We start from the raw sequence: 22,880 nt of genomic DNA on the forward strand, positions 1-22,880 counted from the left end.
ACTATGAGGCAGGACTTTATACTTTACTAGTAAACTTCATACGTTTTTGTTGGTTTTGACTTGTCTTGCTCATTTGAATTAGTTAACATATTTTTGTGAGTCAGCTTGGTCAGTGATTATCACCCTTCTACCTGGGATTCAAAGGCCAACCACCTTGAAGTATTCCAAATCCTTCAGGACGGTATGAGCAAGCTCATTTCTGGCAGTGCTTGCCAACTGGCAGGTACCTGTTCATGTAGGAGGACCCTGATGGGCAAGATAAGGGTGGTAGAAAGGAGACAGGGCAGCAGAGAGTAAGGCAAAGGGCTTTATTTGCCAAGCTAGGTGATTTTTATTTTTTTCCTCCCTTGTGCCATACAACTATCCTAAAGGATATTGGAGAAGGGATGAAGACCAGCAGTCCATTATAAAGAGGTTAAGTTTGCCACATGTCTGCCTTTATTCTCTTTGCAATATTCTTGTTCCTGTGCCGTATATTCTTTCATTTCTCAGTGTGTGGGCTGCTGTTTCCATGACATCCTCTGGCTCCCCAATTCTGAATGACTCTCCATGTGTTGCAAAATATTAAAAGAGATGATGTACCAGTTTACATTTCCTAGGGAATAATGGGAAAATATAGACAAGGTGAAGGTCTGGGGTTTGGGTGGTTTTTTTTTGTTTGGTTGGTTTTTTATGGTGTTAAAAACAGATGGTTTGCATGGAGTTTAAAATATCACATCACTGCCTATTCTGCTTTCTCTTTTTTCTTTTCTTTTAAGATGGCTGGTAAAAAAAGGTCAACTAAGGGTAACTAAAATATCTTAATTATTCCGTGATAAAGTGTCCCTTTTTTGTTATTGACTTAAACTTCAATAGCTGCAGAAGGAGCTGGTAGAGAGCATGCAAAACTTAAGGATGGTAAAAAGCTAGTCGATGTTGTTGGCCCATGCAACACATTGTAATGTGGTGAAGACAATTTGAGATCAAGCTTCATGGTGACTTAAATGGCTGCACATGTCAGTAAGAGGGAAATAAACTGTTTAGCAAGAGTTTATCCTGAAGCAGAAGGATGTATCCTTATCTGTTGTAGGTGGGAAGCCTTAATAGCAGATGAGGACACAAGCTGAGTGGGTCATTGATGCCTTAATAATGAGCAGAGCCTACACGCAAGCATCCTGTGTCCTTTGCTAGGGCAGATGCCTTGATGTAAATACGGGAAGACCTAATACTCATGAGAGCTACCATTTATATGTCTATATATGTATGATAAAAACATTCAAAACTATGAAAACTTCAAAAATTAGGCATATCGGTATATTTGATTTTGCTAATGGAGGAATTTTATGCTGCTCTGCACAGGGAGGAGAAACTTGGTTTAGCTCAAAAAGGTAAAGACAGGGAAGGGTGAAAGCTCATTACCGAAACTACTACTTCAGAAATACTATGGATACGAAATGGTCCCTCCTTTGTTTTCTGTTAACGGAAACTGCACGAATACTGTAAAACTGAGGTAATCTCTTTTATTCTTTAAAATCCATTTTTAGATCTATTTTTCCAGCATGTCTCTAATGTCAGTGATAGTATTTTGCATCATTCTACTGCCTGAAGCTAACTGGGGAAGAGAATTTTGGACCCATGGACCTCATAGAGTCTCTTAGGTAGCTCAGTAATTTGTGGGGTCCCAGGAAAAAAACAACTGCCTGTGTCCTGAAAAGAAGTTTGAGCCAAACAACGTTTCCTGAAAATGGCAAAAGGTAATCTATGTAACAAATTAACAGGAGGTATGCAGGAAAGCATTGAGGCTGCATTTGAAAAATGAAAATTGAAGACCTGGCTTCAATAAAAAAGGCTTGGACAATTCACGTAAGGTAATTACAGAATGCCTGGAAATGATGACATTAAAACCATCAACATCTACTTTTCTTGTTTTGGGAACAGTGGGCCACCTTGCAGATTGAGGAGGGAGTAAAAAAGCAGAAGGCGCTGGCACTTGAAAATTTAATCTCCACTGGTAAGATCTCTGAATGAAGGTGACACAGCACTATTCGTCTTGTAAAAAGGCAACTATTTTAATATTTTACCTAGAAAAGAGTAAACGGAAACATAAATTGCATCTGATGTTAAGTAAGAAAACTGGAATGGCCAAAATGGAGTTTAATGGGCAAATAACTGCTGAAGTTACAAACCTACAAAAGAGACCTTAAGTATGTTATAAGCAAGATAATCTGCAAATGCTTGAGCCTTCTGAATAAAAGGTGTTAGAGACTAGTGTGGGTATAGAAAGACATTGATGACAAGCATTTGGGAAACTGTCCCCATTTTCATGAGTATTTTGTACTTTGACTCCATCAGCTCTCTCTTTACAAGATTAGGAGGAATGAGTATTCTTTGCCCTTGATATTGCTCTGTATGGATTCTCTCTTGCTTCTTGTAACTCCTAGCAGGCAAAAAGCCAGGGTCCTCAAGTAAAGGAGCTACACCATCCCATTCATCACCGTTACAATTTGCACTCTTCTCGAGGCATAGGGATAAAATCTGAGAGAGTAAATTTTTTTTTCTATTCCCAACCATTTTTCCTTTCTTCTTTGACCAAAGCGGACTGGGTTAAGTTCTCATAATAATAATCCTTTTACTTGTAGTGCCATTTTTAGTCATTAGGCACGTGCTTGGTTTGTCAGCTAATGAATTTCAAGTCTGATGATTTCCTGGTTGTTGAAGGTTTGACTGAAGTGCAGCTGGAGGAAAGTTTTGTGATTCTGACCAGAGGGTAGTATGTTAATTAAGATAAAATAAATGTATTCTGAATAATGCATATTTAATGTCATCCAATACCCACTCCCCCTGCCCCCCCCAAAAAAAAAAAAAAGGCAAACAAAAAAGCCAAGTGTTAGTGGGTATGAATCAATACAATTTTAGTCACTGTAACCAGCCAGGTAAGAATCTGGTCTCAGAGTGACCTCAGCAAACATCACTTAGACTTGCTGTGTGGCCATCCTATGAGGCGTAATTTTACAGATATAGAGCATGAATATGTTGTAATTCTTCTTGTGCAATGCTTCTGTGTTACACTATGTATATCTCAGGGGAAAAATCTAGACACACTTTGAAGTTTCTTGGTAGTGAAGCGACTCTTAAAGGAGAATGGATGGGGGAAGAGAGAAGGCTCTGAGGAAAAAATACCAGAGGAAGGTGTTTGTTACAGCTGGGAAAAAGTAAAACTTATCAACAGCCGCAAGACAACAACTATACAAACACTGCCTGAATTTGAGTCAAGGCACCAGGAGGGGTCTGCAATCTTAGTGCACTGTTGACATTTCTAGGTGTGTGTACATATTTTGATTGGTAAATGATAATGAAGCAGGTGGTGTGCTCAAGGTTTTATATGCAGCTTGCTCTGAATACTTTTCTCCTTTCTTCAACAATTTAGTGGTGTTATATGGCATAGGATTAGAGAAGTAACTTGTAGAACTAAATGCCAGTATATAAATGAGGCATAACAATGCAATTATGGTGCTTGGAGCAGGAGGAGAGCTATTTCTAAAAAGCACATGTATTTTACTCTTTTTGGAATCCATATCGTCCGTACCACTGTGTGGAAGGAAGACTCATTTCCTCATGCAGGGATCATCCAGAGAGAGGAAAACTCTATGGAAGAGGAGATTGCTGGCCAGCGCCGAGGACGCTTCAACCTTGCTGATGTTATGTACTTCTCCAAGAAGGGGTGTGAGGCAGTTGCAGAAGACGAAGTCACCCGACGGTTCTCCTCTGAGGAGCTGGTGTCCTGGAATCTTCTCAGCAGAACCAATGCCAACTTGCACCATGTCAGCTGGCAACTGACCGTTGTGTGGGTCATTGGGATCCTAATTCGGTATTGTCTCCTGATGCCTTTTCGGTGAGCCAGACGTAATTTGCTGGGATCTGTTTTTCATGTTACTTTTTACAAAAGATGTGAAATAATATACTATTGACTAGTGCAGAAAGAAGAACCCGGCATGACTTTGTTTTCTAACATGCCATCGAAATTCAAATATCCCTAAAAGGAAGAGGGAAAAAAAAAAAAAAAAAAAGGTGCTGAAGGTGTATATTTCTCATGTTCCATATGTTTTATTAGTAATTAATTTGTTTTTAAATCCAGCAAAACTTTGTAGAAATCATCTGGAGATCTTTTTATTATGTAAAGTAACAACTGTTTCAACTGAAAGGATCAGGCTCTACTTGTCTAAGAGACAGGGAGCCTGTATGCTGAACACTTGGGGTTTGAAGCAAAGCCAATGTTCAGGGAGCACAGGGCTGGATGGAAAAAAGAGACATGCGCTTTGAATGTATTAAATTTTCAGACTTCTAAAGTTTTCTTTTAAGCAAAACCAGCCTATATCATATTGACCAAACAGTTACGAATATTCATGCGTTCTTGTAAAGAGCAGGAGCTTTTAAAATTTCTTATTCATTTGATGGGAGGACAGTATATTTAAAACATAGCTGCAGTGCATAGAGGGATTTCATACCAGTCAATCACATAGCAGAGCACATATGCCTGTGTGTAAACTTAGATATGCAGCTTAAGAAGACAACATTTATGTAGAAATGGCTTCAATATTGGTTTTGCTCAGCCATTAGTAACCAATGATGTTTAATTTTCATGATTATATAGTAGCTTACTGCTTGGGGTGGAAATACATACTGAAATTTTTGGGTAGGTTTTTAAAAATGAAATGATGAATCCCTTTTGGCACTGGGAAATCTCACTTGCATTAAAGAACATTAGCCATTACTCGCTGTCCTCTTTGAATACAATGGCTCCTTTACCACATGATAGCTTCAGATCAAGGTGTGGTGCTTTTTGGAAGATAGGCTCCAGGCAGCATGAGGTTTTGTACTCAGTGCAGGATTAATAGAGTGAAAACATGTGCTCATGTTATCCTGTTGGCCTTAACTGGTTTGTATTGCTAGTTAGATGCTATTAATGGTGGAGGGAAGCATTGTGAAATGGATGAAAGGGTTAAATAAAATACTCTCTTGCTTGCTCTTCCAGTTTTACTTCTTAGCATTTAATTAAGATTATTTTACTTTGTAGCATCTGCTTGGCTGTTTTCAGCATCCTCTTGCTGGTCTTGGCCACTACAGTAGTAGGACAGTTTCCAAATGGCAGGTAGGTGTTTACTGAGGGCTCTTTCTGTTTCTTTTTTATTTCTTTAAGGATTTGAATTTGTGTGGTGGAATATAAATCTGCCTGAGTCCGGAGGATTAATGTGGACTATCGTGGGGTGACTTTTTCTCTCCTGTAAACTTAGAGAACACTATGAGAGAGAGTATGGCAATGGCATCTGAAAGTGCAATATAAGCCAGATAGATACTACTGGAAGCATGTTTTAGAGTGAAAAATAGAGCATGCTCTACTTGAGTCAGAATAGGGCAAGTAAATCATCTGTCCTGAGCAATTCCATATTAATACTGTGAGATTGTTATGTCCTGTCAGTGCAAAAAAACTCAAACGTGATTCACCAGCTAAATATTTTTATATTAAATTAATGTTAATGATTGAGTCAATAGCAGTTGCTTCCAGAGAAAATCTATAAAACAAAACCCTGACTATTATCTTTTCTGCTTTGAATCTGGTGGATTTAGGATAGATTACAGTAGAAGAATGGAACAAGAATATCTTTGATACCCGATAAGGTCCTCCTGCGTGGCATTGTTAGTGCAATGAATCCTCTTAGTATGGTCTTTGCAATAACAGCTATTGGGAATAATTTGGAAAGTTTACATTACATTGTTCTACGAGTGACTACATAGAACTGGAAATATATGTATGGCTTCATTTCTTTTAGAGTTAAATGCTGGCTAAGCAACCAGGTTCAGATGATGTGTGCCACGTTAGGTGTCCGATGTCTGGGTGGTCTTGTTCATTTCCACAATAGGTGAGTGGTGCCACCCTGCTCTCGTTGGTTTGGTATTGATTTCTTACAGTACTCAATGTCTCAAGTTTCAGAGTAGGATTCTTATTCCATTACTGCACAGATACTGTGATGTTGCCATTTAATCCAAGAAGCTGTTTGGATCACCTAGACTCTGTCAAGATGTTTGCATGCCCTACTGTGTTTTCTGTTGTGTATTGGCAGGGTATGCGAAGGTGAAATAGTATTGTGTTCTTGGTTAAATATACACTTGGACATTTTTCTTAATGTTTGCCATGAACACATTGTAATCACATGCAAGAACATCGCCATAAAACGTTCAGCTGTTCTATTAGCCGATTTGTTTGGTAACTAATTCTTCACGCTCTCTCCTAAAGTTAGTTATGGGTGGTATTTCAGTAAGTTTTTGTAATATCTTGCTTAGTGGTGGACCTTTATGTAATGTCTTTATGTAATGTTTGTGCTTTAGAAAACAAGCAAAATCGTGCTCTAGTGTCTTTTCTTTTAGAGTTTTAGTGTCCAAATATTCTTTGATATATGCCTCTATGAATGGTAATGTGTGCAGCTAAGATGCCTACTCCAATGAAGTCTCGTATTCTCAGCTAAAAGGAAACTGGTTTTGGTGAAATGCCAAAACTACTGAAATGTGAAGGGACTCTTGAAAGTATGAGGAAAGATGACTTATCTGCTGTAATGTACTGACAGAAGTTTTAACATATATCATAGTAATATTAGTATTTTAAAATGTTTTTTTTTTTTGTTCTTCTACTTCCTATGGATCTGCAGATAAGCTGTGTGCCTGAAATGCGTTTGTCACTGAGTGTCTCGATTGTGTGCTCACTGGATGGGTCACCTGATGGGGTCTGTAGTCTGGAGAATAAACATTAAGTAATTATTTTTATGGTTGTCATTGCAGAGAAAACAGACCACAGGAAGGAGGCATCTGTGTGGCCAACCACACGACTCCATTAGATGTTCTAATCCTGGCCAGTGATGGATGCTATTCCTTGGTATGAACAAGAGAGTTGGTAAATATTGGTAATGTTGAGATGCCCGTAGATATAGTGTTGGGTAAGAAGATAAACTTACTGGTAAAAAGAGTGGGATTTGATAGCATTCAAACTCACGTTCAAGACTGCAAAATAATAGACACAGGCAGGTCTGTACACACTTTTGACCAAGAGGATTGGTATCATTTGTGAACGAGCTTAGAAATTGATGCATCTGTGTTCAGAATTTTATCATTTAAGTGTGTGTGTGTTTGCATAGTAACTAGTTTCTTTTGGGCTTGCAGGTTGGCCAGGCACACGGAGGGCTTCTGGGACTTATTCAAAAGTCTTGCATGCAAACCACTCAGCATGTTTTGTTTGAACGCTCAGAAATGAAAGACCGTCATCTGGTGAGGAAAAAGTAAGGTAGTGAGGTGTTTGCTTAGTTGTCCCATCAAGTCTAGTAATTGTGAGGTCCAAGAGTGAGCTGAGACTGTTCTCGCCCTGCATCTCTCTTTGGTGGGCAACTGTAGGTTGTCATCAGTGTAAGGTTTGGAACTGCTCCATCAATGAAGGTGCAGGGTGTAGCAATCTCTACTGAACTTTTGATCGTTTGCCCTGTAACCTCAGGGAATTTCCACATTGCCACAATCGCGCTGCCTGCCACAGGCAGGATTCAGTTTCGAGGCTGATGATTCGGGATATCAGGACAGAAATCGGAGCTCTATCAGCACATCTGCTTCCCAGATCATGCGTTGCCCTGGTACATTTTTCACCAGCTCTAAGCATCGAAGCTGGTTATATCTGCTGCGAGTACAGGATAAAGGGAGGCTGATTATAGGGGCGGGGGGAGGAGAGAAAGACCAAGGTACCACCTAGCTGCTAGAAGCTGGAAGAACATCCTGGAGAAGTGTCTTAATATGTTTGCTTAATGCCTATACTGCTCTCCAGGCCTGCAGTATCGATTCCTAGCAGAGACAGCATGAAGGTCAAGAACAGGATTAACTGAGTATGGCAGTTCTTATATTCTCAGGTGTTTACAAAGACTGTTCCTAGTCCTCCTAAGTCTTTGTGAAATAGGGTGCAATGCAGGTAACATTAAGTAAGTGTCTATGACAGTTTGTCCTTAGAAAAATGGAGACGGTCCCCCCATGCTGGATCATTCTCTCCTGTTTTTGATATCTGATGTTTTGTTTTTGTTCTTTAATGGAGACTGGAGAGGAACTGCGTGTTCTTGAGTCATAGGAAAGACAGGTGTCTCAGAAAACAGATTTTGTGTGTCAGTAATCTGCTTAGTGTTAATACACTTGTTTTTAAGTGATGCACCAAATGTAGTAAAATAGTGCCCTATCTCTGTTAAGAGATGTTAAGATGCAGAGAATCATTAGATACATGTAAAACTGATGTTACAAACCTAGAAGGCATGAAAACTTGAAATATGGAATATACTTCAATCAAAAGAAAAGTTCGACTGTGTTCATAGCTGGAACCTGTCAAAGATAAATGGGAAGGGATTTTTACATGCTTCAAGTACCACCATTCTCTGGCTTCATGTTAATTGGGTTAAAATGGTGAAATAAAACTGCACACTGTTGAACTGCGTTCAAACAATACATTTGTATAAAACCTACTTTTGCAATTAGCAAGAGAGAACCTCTGAGATAAAGGCCTGAAACTAGCACACATCCCCGGCTGAGGCTACTGACTGGCAAAGGGCAATTGGGCAAGGGCTTTTCTTGTCCTATCTAAGAGGTAATGGATGTTTAGATTCTTGGTCAAATACAAATATGACGTATACACTAAAATTTTATTTTCTGTCCACAGAATTAGAGAACACATTGCAGATAAGGCCAAATTACCCATTTTAATTTTCCCAGAAGGTAGGAAACAATTGTATTGATTTTATTGCTCTTCTCACTTCTTGCCACTGAGTGCAGTTTATTATACCCAGTCTTTACAAGTGAGGTGTTTGTTTTTAGTCTGTAGAATTAATTAGCTCTTGTGAGATATTAAAAGTCAGATTCTAGTATTTTACAACAGTTTTATGACAGTCTATTTGCTTTAGTGTATAGCATAATGGAAGAGAGGACAAGCCTGTGGGATTATGTTTCAGAACTAAAGCTTACTTTCTCCTTTAGCAACTTAAGTCTCCTTAAGACAGTTAAGGATTCGTTTGCTGATACTTTTCTTAGAGTGGATTAAACTCTTCATCTGTATTAATTCTGGCCAGGTACCTGCATAAACAACACATCAGTAATGATGTTTAAGAAGGGAAGCTTTGAGGTAGGAGGGACCATCCATCCGGTAGCAATCAAGGTAACGTATCTGCAGTTTTCCAAACGTGGAATGATTATTTGCAGAAGCTTCTCATGTCAGAGAAGCTGTTCGTGTCTAAACCTTGAAAAGGGGTTTGTTCTGTGTGAATAAGGTACTGAATAAACCCTGAGAACAGAATCTTTTCATGGTGCACAACTTGCAGTTCAGTGCAGTATGGGAAGTGTTTCACTGAGTATCTTTACAACTGGTTGGGAGCAACCTGAAAAGCACCGTTGCAATTGCTATGCAGCGTGTTCAGTTCTGCCTGCTCTTTCTGTCCTAGGACTCCTGGCTCTTGTGTGCTCTGGGGAAAAAGGCACTTTTCTTGGCACTTCCAAGGCTTTCTGAGTAGCTTTAGCCAAGTCACCCTAGCTCTAGATATGTTAGTTGCTTTTTCTGGAACTATAATGTTGTCTAATCTTATGGAAATTGTTAAAACTGGTGTGAGCATTTTCAAGGAAACTTTTGTAGTCGGCATATCTGTAGATGACAAGTATGTACATTTTGAGTAGATCTATCTTGTTATAGTCGAGATGTGTTTCAATGTGTCTGTCACAGTTTGGGGTCCTGCATTGCTTGTAAATGTTAATTGTTATAAACTTGTAATAAATGTTGAAATCTGGAGCTTTACTCTGAATTTACTGCTGCTTTTAGGAGGTGTGATTAGATTTGCCCCTGATTTAACAAGTTGAACTGTGACTTCGTGGCCAAAAAAGAGCAGCTTACGTGATTTAAACTAAGGTAGCAGATCATGCCCTTTCGCTTATTCTTCTTGTCTTCCAGTATGACCCCCGCTTTGGAGATGCGTTCTGGAACAGCGCAAAGTATTCCATGATGACCTATGTTTTTAATGTGATGACCAGCTGGGCTATTGTCTGTAATGTGTGGTACCTGCCACCAATGGTCAAAGAGGTACTTATACTTCCGTATGTTTTGAAAATGCTCATAAAGTGTTGTCTAGGAGGAAGTCTGCATTACTACGCATGGTGTGTTGGCATTATGTTTGCAAATCTTTATTGACAACTTAAGGGACAAAGGCCAGAAAGCAGCACTGTAGTCTTAAAACTAAGTGAGCATGGATTTATACGGGTTAGTTATCTTCAAGTAGAAACTACTCTTGCAGATATCCAGACATTTCTGCACCATGCTCCCTATTGCTCCCAAACAGCTTCTTTACTTGGGTGCAGCTGCCTTGCTTTCCTCTGCTCCCAGAGACTAGAAGAGATGTTAAAATGTGGTTTTATGCTGCAGGAGTCCTGCCCCTCAGCCTGCACAAGCCTTCCTTTTTTACTCTAGAAGTGATACATAGATTCAGGCCTTCTCTTCACTCCATACTGGGGTGCTTCTGCCTTTTGTGTCCCTCCTCTACCTCCATCTGCAGAGCTTCCTCCCATCTCCTTTTTTCTCAGCCCTGCAGAATATCCAGCTAATCCTTTGCCCAGCGGCTTTACCCCACAACTTGGCACAGCCTCTCAGCCCACTGCCCCTGGATACTGACGTGTCGCTGACAAAGTTGTCAAGGCCTTTGCTCCAGCAATGCCCCAGTTTGGTACTGCCTACCCAGGTCTTTGCTCGGCCCTAGTCTTGGCAGGGAAGCTGCTGTAATGCACGTATCTTCAGTCCTCTGCAGTTCAGGCAAACGAACTTCTGTGAACTCGCAATAATTTGCTGATCCTGAATGCACCAGGCCCCAATCCTGTTGAAGGCACCCCATCTCCTCCAAGGGTGATACTGTCGGTGTGCTCCCAGCTTCAGACTGATACTGAAGTACTGGGAGCAGATGCATCCCCTGCTCTGGCCAGACCTGTGACCTCCCGCTGTGTGTTGTTTGAGATTGACCCAGAAACCACAGAGCTTCCCACTTAGTTCTTTTCGGCATCAAATGGTGGCAAACCAGGCAGTGTTCCCCAGGACCAGCTGGAACTGCCCTGCAGGTCACATTTGGCTTGTGGGCCTGGAATAAACCCAAGTGCCTGCTGTCTGACAAAAAGTATCTCTTTAAGTGAGACATGGAGAAAATGTTTAAGTTGCAAAGCGAATCATTCGTATATTTTTTTCAGGTAGAAGAAGATGCTGTTCACTTTGCCAACAGAGTCAAGGCTGTCATTGCTGCTCGGGGAGGAATGTCTGTGCTTCCTTGGTAAGAAGCAACACCTTTGAGGTTGGGTTTAAAGCATATTTAGGTGTTCTGTATTCTGAAATTTTAGCCTGGAATCTTTTCAAACTTCTTCCAGATTTGCTTTGCTTGGGCTGTAGTCTATCACCCTTACTGACTCTGAGTCAGAAAATATTGCTTTATTCCTTGAACAGTTCCACTAGAATAAATAGACTAATACAGTATAAAAAGACAAACAGAGCTGACAGGTGGATCTAGCCAGCAGGTAGTATTTAGTGAAAATAAATTATTTGCCTGTTAAATGCTGGATTAAAGGAAGGGCATTGTTTGTGTTGTGTGGTAAGTCTTGGCAGTACAGATCATTTAGCATTGTATTGCAAAAGCCAACATTTAGGATGAAAACTGCTTTGACTACATAGTCTAAATATTGTAATGTTTTTCTGCCTTGACCCTGAAGTGAGCTCAAGGCTGTTTCTTTTTTGTATCTTTTAGGGATGGAGGACTGAAAAGGAAAAAGGTCAAAGAGTCTTTCAAGGAAGAGCAACAGAAAAAATATTGCCAGATAATAATAGAAAATGGATCTGTGGGAAACGGAAATGTTTGTTAAATGGTATTTATTTTATCTCATTTTTCCATGACTTATCTCCACCAGAAAATGGGCTGTTTTTTATATTAAAACCAACATATTTTCCTTCTGTCCCTGTAAGATATTTTGCATATGACACAGCAGGGAAACCATAAAGAGATAGTATTTTGTATTAAATAAGGATATCCTTTTATAAATAGGAAGATTTACGATATACTAGTAAAATACTCTCCAATGTTGAGTGAGAAGAATCTGCAATAAAAGTACTTAGGTTCATTAAAACACCATTTTCTAAATCTTAAACGCAACGCCTGAGGCTTAAATGCCAACTTCTTAACTTGTAATAAAACACCTCTGTACTCCTAGCCTCTATCAATGACTTGGACTAGCAGTTTTCCTGTGAGCCACAGTCACTGTCTTGCTGTAGAGATAGATCTCCTGATGTCAGAAGACATTAAGCAGTTCACCAAAATACGTTTTCCGAATTGCAAGTTGGAGAGGAAGTGTTGGATGTCAGAGGGAAAGAGGCAGTTGCTGACTTTCCCCTCCATGTAACAAGACCCGGGATGGCAACATAGGAAGTTTTCTAGGGTCCCACTGAAAAACAGCAGAACAGTGTCCAGGGCAGCGTGTCCCTAATGCCTGGATTTGTGATGCTGGGATAAATTAGTCACAGCCAAGGACAATGTTGTAAAAAAAAAAAAAAAAAAAATCATATTTTTAAATTATATTGTGTCTTCTGATTTTGCTATATCCCTTTCTGTGTCTGTTTGTATGCCTTACACCTAAAGAAAACCTATGACGTGACCTCTGTTATCCTCTGTTGTAATTATTTCTGGATAGCCACCTGCTTGTGTTACCGCTTGATGTGAAGGCTACTGATTTGCTCTCTGACAAGTCCACCCTCCAGAAATAAAGAGAGCAAGTGCACTTAAGGAATCTGAGATGGAACTATTTCCATCACCTATAGTATTTCTTTGTATAAAGTATTTGCTCTCCTGTTAAGTAGCTCTCACATGGAAGAATCTGGCTTCTGTAATGATCTGAACATCACTACTGAAGCACACACGAATAGTGTTACTTTGCCCAAGTTGCTTTAAGACAGGTGAGTTGGTAAGAACAGTTAATAAGGTTTACATGACAGCAGGCCGTTGACTGAGGTCTCAGCAGAGATGGAGGAACTGTCGTGGTGAGCACAAATACCCTGCAGAAAGGCAGGTGCAGACATACATCGCTGCCCAGCCCTGGAGAGTCTAGAAAACTAATATTCAGGGGAGGGGCTAACCGAGGTGGCAAGTGCCGTGAGGCTGCACGGCACAGAAGTAGCACAGGACTGAGCTCTTCTCTTCTGTGGCCAGGCCTGGCTTATCATCCCTGCGTTTAGTTGCTATAGCAATGTGAATTCTCTTGGTGGATCAATCAGTCCAAATTTTGGTGTTATAGGTAGGCAGTAGGAGGAACTGCCCTTTTAAAAAGCTGTTAGCCACCCGGGTAGGGAGAGTGCTAGCAGTATGTCTACAGAGGAAAATTGTTTCAGGCTCTCCTATTGTGAAAGAGGTTTGCTTGCTCCTGAGTGTAGTAAGCTGTGCTTCCATGTCTGTTGAAGCTGTTGATTTAGTTTCTAAGTATAAAAATCTGAAGAAATGTGACAGACTATCCTGATAACTGTTAAATCTTTTCAGTGTGCCAGAGTTTAAAATTGGGAGTTTTTCCTTCTGTGTGACTGATGTCTGAGAGTCACTAACAGAGACTGCAGTTGTATGCAAGGGGTTAAGACAAGTGTTGGTAGCATCCTTCCCATACTACCGTGTGCCTTGTTCCTGCTCAGAGGTAAAAGGAGAGACAGAACAGGCAAAAAGAGGGACCAGAGACAGGAAAAGATGGGGAGATTACGAACAACTGTTGGAACAGAGATTTTCTCATTTGGGCTCTGCTTCTGTAAGACATGAAGAGGTGATGTGCCTTTTTTCCTGTCCTGTAACACTTCCCCAGCTCACCAAGAGGAGAAGAGCCCTTGAATGCATGATCCTCATTATGGTTATGACTCCAAGTCTTGTGAAAGTATAGCTCAGACCTCTGAATGTACGAGTATTACATGTCACCTGTTGAGCTGTGGGAGGTAGTGGTGGTTTGTCTATATTTTCTTTGCCATTTTTTGGCTGTCTTGACAAAAGAAGCTAAAAACTCTGTGAAGTAGGTACTTACATACAGAATAGGGAAATTTAAAGCAAACAATGAACCCAAGAACTTGTCAATGACAAGACGAAGTGTGCTTTGTTAGCTGCCGGTAAAAATGCCAGCGTGACACTATGAAACAGACTACTTCATCTTGCCCAGCTTTAAAGAAATGTTTCTGGTTTTGGGTTGTGCTTTCTTTGCCTACCTTCCATCTCCCCTTTTCCTTTCTCTTGATATTCTGTATTTTATTTTCATTTGTCAGCAGTGGCCTTGACAATTGCTTTTAACTGAAATTATATACTGCCCTTAGAGTGCTGAGGTTGTGGAGGAATTGATTGTTTTCCAAAAGGACACCACAGATAAGTGTGTCTTCCTCCTCCAGCAGGAGGGCATGGTAACAGTAAAAAGAACACATTCTCAAGATAACGTGAGTGGGAAGCTGGTAAACTGCTGCTTATTTTTCACAATCAAAGAACTCATACTTGTGTTACTCTTCCTTTTTGCTTATCTTCCATGGCCTTGCTGGGACCACGCTTCTAAACTGTTTGAGCTCCTTTTTTACTCCGTACCTTTGCAGGATCAAATGTAGCATGGTCTCATTGTGCTAAGTGATAGGCTTAGATGGAAGAGATGGAAGAGAATGAATATTTCAGTGGATCGGGCACTCAAAAAAAAAAAAAAAAACCAAACCCCAAAAACCCCAACTTAAAAAAAAAAATCTGTCAGTGTAAGTAATGTGTGGCTCTTTTTTTATTTGCTAGCTGTGCAAGCTACCTAGACAAGATGTATTGTCATCTTAGAGAAGCCTGCAGCTCTGTCTTCCTCAAGAGCACAAACTTCCTCTATTGTTTACCATTTAATGTATTTGCTCGTCAGCTCCTTACCCAATGAGCCTTGCACTTTTAATTGACTGGGTGGCCTCTTCTCCAAATAAAATGAGGGCCTTCTGATACATCTAATCAGTGTAGGGAAGACCTACATTGTAAAACATAGCCTTGCTTTGTAATTTGGTGCTGCTGGCTAATACCTATGTATGAAGCATGTAAGTTATACTAACTGTTGCTGTGTCACTAATGCGTCATGTTGATGAAACTGAAACAAACCAAAGTAGTCCTAGGTGCATTCATCCTGAACTTCTGAGATGCCTAAGACAGCGGGCCATGAGTTAAAAATAAATGTATGTTGGAATGAGAAATAAAATCAGGCCCTCTTGCTCTATGGGTGAGTCCGAGAGAGAGAGTCAAAATAGCTGCTTATAGTAACTTTTGAAGACATCACTGTTGGATCAGTTGTGTGGATGGAAAACCAGATATATTTAATAAACACCACCTTTAGGTCCTTAATAAAACTCACGCAGCATGCCCAAGGTGCAGTGCAGAATCTTTGTACACAGCATGGGTCCTGGGGCGGTCTGGGACCTTAAATCACTCAGGTGCTATCCTGCTTCTGTACTGGGCTGAAGGCTGGACCTGTCTCCCCTGTATTTAGAGTCCTGAAGCCTTGAATAAGTAAGGGCAACTCTCAGAATCCCATAAAGGCTGGGTCACTGTCTAAAGTGCCTCTCCTTCCTCAGGGGGGCTTCCAAGACCTCTTTAAACTGAATGTGCAGACTGAAATAGCTTCAACATCTGGCTCATATCTCTGGGTTTTCATCTCTGGACTAGGAAGAGGTCATTTGGACATTACCACTACTCATGTTTAAAGTATATTGTGCTGCTCTGCTACAAGGGTAAAATAACCTGAAACAGGTTGTAATTATGCAGCGTTAAAGCAGTGTAAGGTGAGTTTCTGTGTAAATGACCATCATTGCCTTAATGTATTTGAGCCAGTTTTTTAGACAGGTATTCTAGATTTCCTGGGCCTCCAAGTATGTATGTGACTCAAACACAAGATGGAACCCGAAGTTTCGAGGTGTCTTTTTATATATATAAATATACATTTTTATTTTCTCTGTCTGTGTGGGTATATATATACACACACACTTCGTACGTATATAAAGAGATGCCCAAATGCCTACTATCTATTAGGAGCATAGCGCGGACATGAGAAACATAAGTCAATTAAAACAACAGAAATGTTACGGATTATTAGAAGACATAGTGATAAGCAACTTAGTGACCTCTTATACTCTGTGAGAACCGAATTGGAGTTTGCTAAAACATCTAATAATCTTTCACTGTAATGTACTGCATGTTAAGACTGACTGATGTAGCTGGAGTCCTTTATTCTCTTGACTCCAAATGTCTATTTCTACAGCTGTGTCTTATCTTTGGGAATGTCTGAAATGCTTCTCTCTCTCTGACTTCTGCTGACCTGCTCTACGTTATTGGGAGACACCTCTTTTTCTTGACTCGCTGTTGTTTTAAGATGTGTTTCAGTAATTGTACAGCCGTGTATTATAAGAAATGTGCAAAGGATGCCATCTGGTGGTATCTAGTTAATGGTAGCAAACTCTCCCTTGGGCTGCCGCCTCAACGTTTCATTTAATGCTGAGTTGCCCTAAATTCTGATGAATGAGCCTGTTATTTCTCCTACATTTCCAGGAAACCAGGAAAACGTGGAAATAAGTCTGCATACCCCAAACACCGGATCTTTGATTATCAGTCATGGCGTACTACCATTAAAGCTTGTGCTTGTTCTAAGTTTCAGCAGCCTGTGTTGTGTGGGGTTTCCCCAGACCGTCTCTTCCCTGTGACAAACCAAAATCAGAAATACTTCTGTCCTTTAGTTGCTTCAAAATCAGGTATGGGTCTAATCCCTGAGCTTTTATTTGTATTTTAAAATTCAGTAGAGGCGGCAAGCCTGGGATGTTCCTGAAGGTGATACGACACTTTCATTTGCTGTGATGAGTTTCTTCAGTACCTTGATGCTGTTTGTTCTGGGACTGGGGACACTTTCAGAAGAAAACATGTTTTCAGGATAATGAGAGATGTTCTGAACTTGTTTTCTACCAGCACGTGTTTCCTTGAGCTGTAGTGAGAACAGCGAGCAGTTAGTGCTGAATGCGACGACCCAGCGTTTTACTCAAACTCTTCCTTGTGCAGCCTGCCCTGGGTGAAAGTGAGGAAAGCAGCCCCGGCAGCTCTTCACCTGGTGTTTGTTTTTAGCCTCAAGGCACTCTAAGGAACATATTTTGGTTATGTGTGCAGTTTGAGGCCTGACTTCAAGTAGGCCAATGGAGATAGATCACAGATGCGTTACGGATGGGACCTCTGGGTTTTCTAGCCTCTCCGTGGGACTTGCTTTTGGAAATGTTTGTGCTGAGGTGAAATACCCGTTGCTCAGGCTCTTTTGAGCATGTTTCCCAGCTGTGGTGCAGATTGTGGAGATGACCTACGAGGGGTTCACAGGTTTATTTGGTTTTGGAAAAGTAGGCTTAGAAGTTAGTGGGTATACAGTAGAGACAGAGGCCTTCCTGGCTCTTTGCTTTTTTATTGTTGTGCTTGTACAGACAGAAAAGACCTTAGCTTTGTAGCCATTTCTCCTCTCCTCTCCTCCTCCTCCTATATTTATTATTCTATTTAACGATGGCTCCTCAATTAGTGTACCAGACTCCTTTGTGAGCAGGGTTCATCATGATCAATTGTCATCAAGGCTAGCGTTTAAGATATCCAATCAATGATGTTCTATATAATGGCTGTGGTATTGACTGATTTCTAATTTTACAGTATGTTGAGCCCTGTTGAACTCTTTTAATATGATAATTGCTTTACTAATCAGTAGTCATGATTTGTGTGCAATTGCAGATTATTGACATCAGTTGATATCCCTTGGTAACTGTATTTGACTATACAGAAGATGCATGTGGTGAAAGATATTTAATATCTACATGGTGGATATTAAATAGAGTAATACTGGGGAAAATACTATATTCTTGCATATTGGACTTTTAAGAAATAGGTTATTAGAGAATTTAGAAAGGTATATTTCTTCTTTTTATATGGGATAGCTGTTAAATACTACCTTTTAAGTTTATACAGACATCTGTTAAACAGCTTATTTTGTAACTATGTCATAAGCATTCACTTGTGCATACCTTAACTACTGTGTTTATCAATTATATAAGATTTTTTAAAAAATGCTCATCATATATGGCTATAGGCAGTCTCCTTTACTTGTATAATTTATAACTTTACATAAGATCTAAGTATGTACACACGTTCAATAAAATAAAGTGTATGTTATAGTTCAAATAACCACTTTGTCTTGTGTTTTATTAATATCATTTTATAAAATACACTTACAAGGGATTATAAGAAGAGAGATCTATATTAAAAATACATTTATGTTAGATTTGAGCTGAGGCTGACTTCTATACAGATGCTGTCTTACACATTTGGGCTTTTAAGTTATTCTTTGCATGTTGCACCCTCACCCTTCGCATCGTACGTCTGACACGGGAATCTGGTGGGCGCGTGAAGCGCGTACATTCCGCTGCAGAGTCTGCTTCATGTGCCTTGCTGTGGGACCAGGAGGTGGCAGCACTGTATGCGTGACTAACATTGCCAAGAGGACTAGAACCTTATTAATACTCTTTTGGGAAGTACAAACCTTAATATCACTTAAGAAAAAAAAAAAAAAAAGATTAAAAGGTAAGTTAATTTACTGGACATCAGCATGTTTTGTCCTTCCTTAAAATACTGGCAGGAATAGAAAAGTACTGTATCATTTTAAGTGGTAATTTTGTTATATTGGAAGCTTAAGTTATTAAAGAGATCATGAAGTTCTGCAGTAACACATATTTTTTTTTTCTTCACCGTTTCTCCTCTCCAGTGCCGTAGAAAGCCAGGCTGCCAGGCCTCAGGTCATGGTGGACAGTAAAAGGAGGTACCATCCTTGTGGCGTGCTCCTTGCATTGATGCCACAGACTCTCACATGTCTGCTGGGTTGTCTGTTTGCATCATTTTTGCTCTGAAGATGGTGTCTGCATCTCCTCCTGTGCTTGATGCATAGAACTGCTCAGATACTCGCAAAACCCCTTCCACATTTCACACAGTGGTGAAGGTTTCTAGGTGGTTTGGTCAGTTGACCACAGATGCTTTTAAGGTCGTGAAGAGAAGACCGTTGCTGAATTGCCTTCTGATGCTCCTCTTACCACTACAGAACCAAGCTTTAAGTATGCACTTAAATTTTTTTTTTGTATAAAGGCCAGCATATTTAGCAACTTGCAGGAACAAGCACTGAGACGTCTCACTGAAAAATGTGCAAGTGTATTGCTTGCTAGAAAGGTCTCAAGGTCCTGTTTCCAAGACTAACGAGGAGTCTCAGCTGTTATGCTCCAAGTGATAAAATCCTGCTGTAGATGGGAGGCCAAATGACCATAAAGCCTTGTGCTTAGGGTATCCAAATGAAAAGTGCTGGGTGCTGAACGCCTGGGAACATTTTCCCCTGGGATTTATTCATATGCCCATTGCATTAGAGAAGATCCCTCTCCTCCTTCTTCCCCCTCTAGCATTAAAGACTCAGTTTTTCACTGAGTCACCTCAGCATAGGCAGCTCTGAGACACTCAAGACTCCGTGGGATGTGTGCAGTTTCTGAGACCTGCATTGTCTCCACTGCAGTGTGTTGTTAGCTCTTCTAGCTAGAATCCCCTCCGTTTCTTCTTGCTTCTCTCGCGTGTTCACATTTTCCCACTTGTTGTAAGGAGAAAGTAAGCTCAGGGCTTTTAACGGGGTTTTAATTGTAGCTGGATTGCTGAACTCATAGAAACCTAAACTTCTAAATTATGCAAGTTAAATTTTTAGAGGTGGGGCACACCTGGGTGCTGTGTTTATGAAGCGCACAGTGCTTATGAGCCCTCACCCTTGCTGGAGACAACACACAAGGCTGCAGCTCCGTCAATACACACTGCCAGGCTTAAAGGGTATATAGAAGCCAGGCTACTTGTATTTATTTTCAGTGTAATAAGAATTGGAGGTCCATGACAGCAGAAGGTAAAATTCCACTTAGGTTCCCGGATACAAAGTGAAACTGAAAACATCTGACTGCTTGTATAGAGGTATCAATTTTTACAGTGAGTTATATCAACTACAGTGGTGGAGAGAAAGCACGACCTGCCTGCAGCCAGAAGACAGACGAGAGTGTGCAGAATTCCCCCGAGTGGTTTGCTGGCTACCTGCCATTCCTCAACAGCAGAAGATAAAAGGGAGTACTAGGATAACTACCCTGACCCTATTTATTTCCAATAAAATACAGATATTTACATGAGATGAAACTGTTTGATATTCTGAAGCTGCCCGGCTCCAGTGACAGGAGACAAATGAAAAGCTACTTTTTATTAGATCTGACCTACCAGAAGCCAATAATGTGTGCAATAACTTAGTAAAGGGAGAGTGTGAGTGCCACATGAGGTGACACCGTCCAGGCTCTGTTCCCAAGTCGGTTCAACAAGATTTCTCTCATCCTGGAAACCAAGTCTGAGCCATGCTCCACACCATCAAAACTTGATAGGCTCTGATAATTAAATAGAATAAAAATAAGTATAGACAAAGGAACATAAAAATAAATTGTTCAGAAAAACAGTGTGGTAAGACTGATGAGAGTTTTACATGTTTTTTCTCAGTCTTTGATTCAATCCATCCCCCTGTTAAAATAATGCATTACATTATATAGCTGTGCATGTTAAGGCAATAAATGTAAATGTATTCTTACTACAGACATAAAACCACATTATTAGTAGTGTTTATAGAACAAAAATTAAGAATCTTGATAACTTCTCACAAAGTTAAAAAACAAACAAAAACTTTTTGGATCCATTTGGAGCACCTGGTTTAGATAAACTTGAAACATATAGTTTCAACTGATGCTTTTTTGTATGTACTGTACTTTGTGAAATAAATTGAAAAATAAGTATATATGAAAATGTTTTATTCCAAATTGATCAACTCTGATATATTCTCATGGGATGTTTCATTCTCTTGGTTTGCCCTTTTTACTGGAAAATACTCCACTAGAAGGCATGACTAGATGTACATAAAACAGGCCTTCAAAAAATGAAAGCATGGAAAATTGTTAAAACTAGCACTCTTTCCGTGTCTTCAGTGGAATCATGCTGTCTTACCTGTGCTGAAAGTATGGTCCTAGTGCTTGAAAGAAAAAATTCCTCCTCCTTAGGAATATAGGCTCACTGGTAAAAGTGAGGCAGAGAAATTCTATGTTCTCGCAGGCTACAGAACAAACAAATAAAATGTAATGATGGAATTAATTTGAAACTGATTTATCAGTAGATAGGTGATCAGTGGTTTATAACAGCTATATCTTTTTAAAAGACAAAGGCCACTTGGCAAAGAGAGCAAGCTGGGGTTTTGTTTTTTTTTTTAAATAAGCCAACAGTTTTTGCAGTTAACAGCCAGCTAGAGTGCAAGATATGTGCAAAGGATGAACTTCAGCACATTCGCAATAGGACTTTGCCAGCAGCTCTATCACTAGGAGGAGGCTGTCAGGTTAGCAGGCATGTTTCCTCTCTGCTGTCCCAGGCAAAGAAAGTGGTTCTTCAAGCAACTCAAGAACACAATTGATTTTTTCCAATTTAACATTAATAGCTTTGTGAATTATTCATGCAAGCGTGGAGGGGAAACTTGGATGCAGTAAAATAAGAGTTTCTGTTTACGTGTGAGTCTTGTCTCTGTTCTGCTTCTGTTCAGCTTATACAGAATGGCTGTCTGTGCCTAAAACTGCCTCCTGTCAAAATACCTTTTCACCAGTGTTTTTTCCCCACTGGAGTGTAATGACAGCAGGGGTCAAACCACTCACCTTCCCCTGCTCTAAAACACAAATGTTGGTAGAGACTGCTCATTTCCTACTATTTGTTTACAGAGCCTGCGGACAGTGGAGTAGGCCCAATAGCCAGGCTATTGCAGCAGAAGAGAAATGCCTTAATTCCACGTGATGAATGTTACACGTAGAGGTCTCCAGAATTTTCTTTTGATGCTTCAGGGACACTGATGGATTTCAGCCCTCTAAGACTCAGGAATTTGCCATATGCCACCAAATTTACACTGTGCTGAGTCAATGCTTTTTTGTATTTTTCTAAAACAGGTTAACGAGCACGTGGACTAAGTCAAATAAATTCTTTATTTTCAGTTTTCAAGGTTTTATCAACAAAAAGCTCTGCCTTGCACAGGATTATCTGTATTGCAATTCTTGCTTCAGGTGGCAATTTTAGATATTACTATCTAAATGAAGATATTGAAATGTAATGGAGATGAAATCTGTACGACACATTACTGTGAACGCCGTATTGTTTTCCTCAGGAGCTAGACAGCATCCACTGTTGCTAGCGGGGCTACATCTGTCCTTTGGATAGAGACTTCTGCTCCTTTAATGCCAGGTAAAAACAAAGAAATGAACAAAGCCTTTGGCCTCTGCCATTTGCACCCCAGATGAAAATTCATGAGCAAGTACTAAATGCCCTGTATCACTTTCTGCTTGTGAAGCAACGGACAAAATACAAATTTAAAATAAGCTACCCGTGGATGTATGTGTTGTGAATCTTACCCAGTTTGGAAAGTAATGTTCTTTTGATTTGTTTCTGTTCCAGACTTTGGGCACTCTTAATTGACTTGGATCCACACAACCCTGTAACATTTGAAAACCACTTGCAGTACAGCTCCTTGGACTAGGGACTCTTGCGTTAATGTGTGTATGGCACTGACAGGCTACTGCCTTCAGTCCTAACTGGCCCTTTCAGGCATGATCACGATTAAACACGTAGATGGATGAAAACACTGAAGTGCTGGTTGGTTGACAATCTCAGATCTAGCTGGACGATTGTTTCTGTGGTTGTTGTGCCCAGAGGCTT

General features: G+C 40.2%; 1 protein-coding gene across 6 annotated transcripts in view; it reads left to right on the plus strand.

The window, feature by feature from the left end:
* The window catches only part of LOC142082150 (glycerol-3-phosphate acyltransferase 3-like), a 31,014-nt gene extending 12,750 nt beyond the window's left edge, over positions 1 to 18,264 (plus strand). Inside the window, exons 3-13 of one of the 6 annotated variants that reach the window (XM_075149983.1) lie at positions 1,918 to 3,299; positions 3,601 to 3,871; positions 5,054 to 5,128; positions 5,808 to 5,897; positions 6,811 to 6,904; positions 7,189 to 7,304; positions 8,708 to 8,763; positions 9,114 to 9,199; positions 9,983 to 10,111; positions 11,260 to 11,339; positions 16,623 to 18,264. In XM_075149983.1, the coding sequence (XP_075006084.1) occupies positions 3,627 to 3,871; positions 5,054 to 5,128; positions 5,808 to 5,897; positions 6,811 to 6,904; positions 7,189 to 7,304; positions 8,708 to 8,763; positions 9,114 to 9,199; positions 9,983 to 10,111; positions 11,260 to 11,339; positions 16,623 to 16,860 (1,209 nt within the window). In that variant the 5' untranslated portion in view covers positions 1,918 to 3,299; positions 3,601 to 3,626 and the 3' untranslated portion in view covers positions 16,861 to 18,264. Of the gene's footprint in view, positions 1 to 1,917; positions 3,872 to 5,053; positions 5,129 to 5,807; positions 5,898 to 6,810; positions 6,905 to 7,188; positions 7,305 to 8,707; positions 8,764 to 9,113; positions 9,200 to 9,982; positions 10,112 to 11,259; positions 11,340 to 11,807; positions 12,011 to 16,622 lie in introns of those variants that run through there. The other 5 variants (XM_075149982.1, XM_075149984.1, XM_075149980.1 and 2 more) reach the window with 5 other exon arrangements.
* The last annotated feature ends 4,616 nt before the right edge of the window (positions 18,265 to 22,880 follow it).

The sequence above is a fragment of the Calonectris borealis genome, chromosome 4, assembly GCF_964195595.1.
Source record: "Calonectris borealis chromosome 4, bCalBor7.hap1.2, whole genome shotgun sequence".
Taxonomy (NCBI): Eukaryota; Metazoa; Chordata; class Aves; order Procellariiformes; family Procellariidae; genus Calonectris; species Calonectris borealis.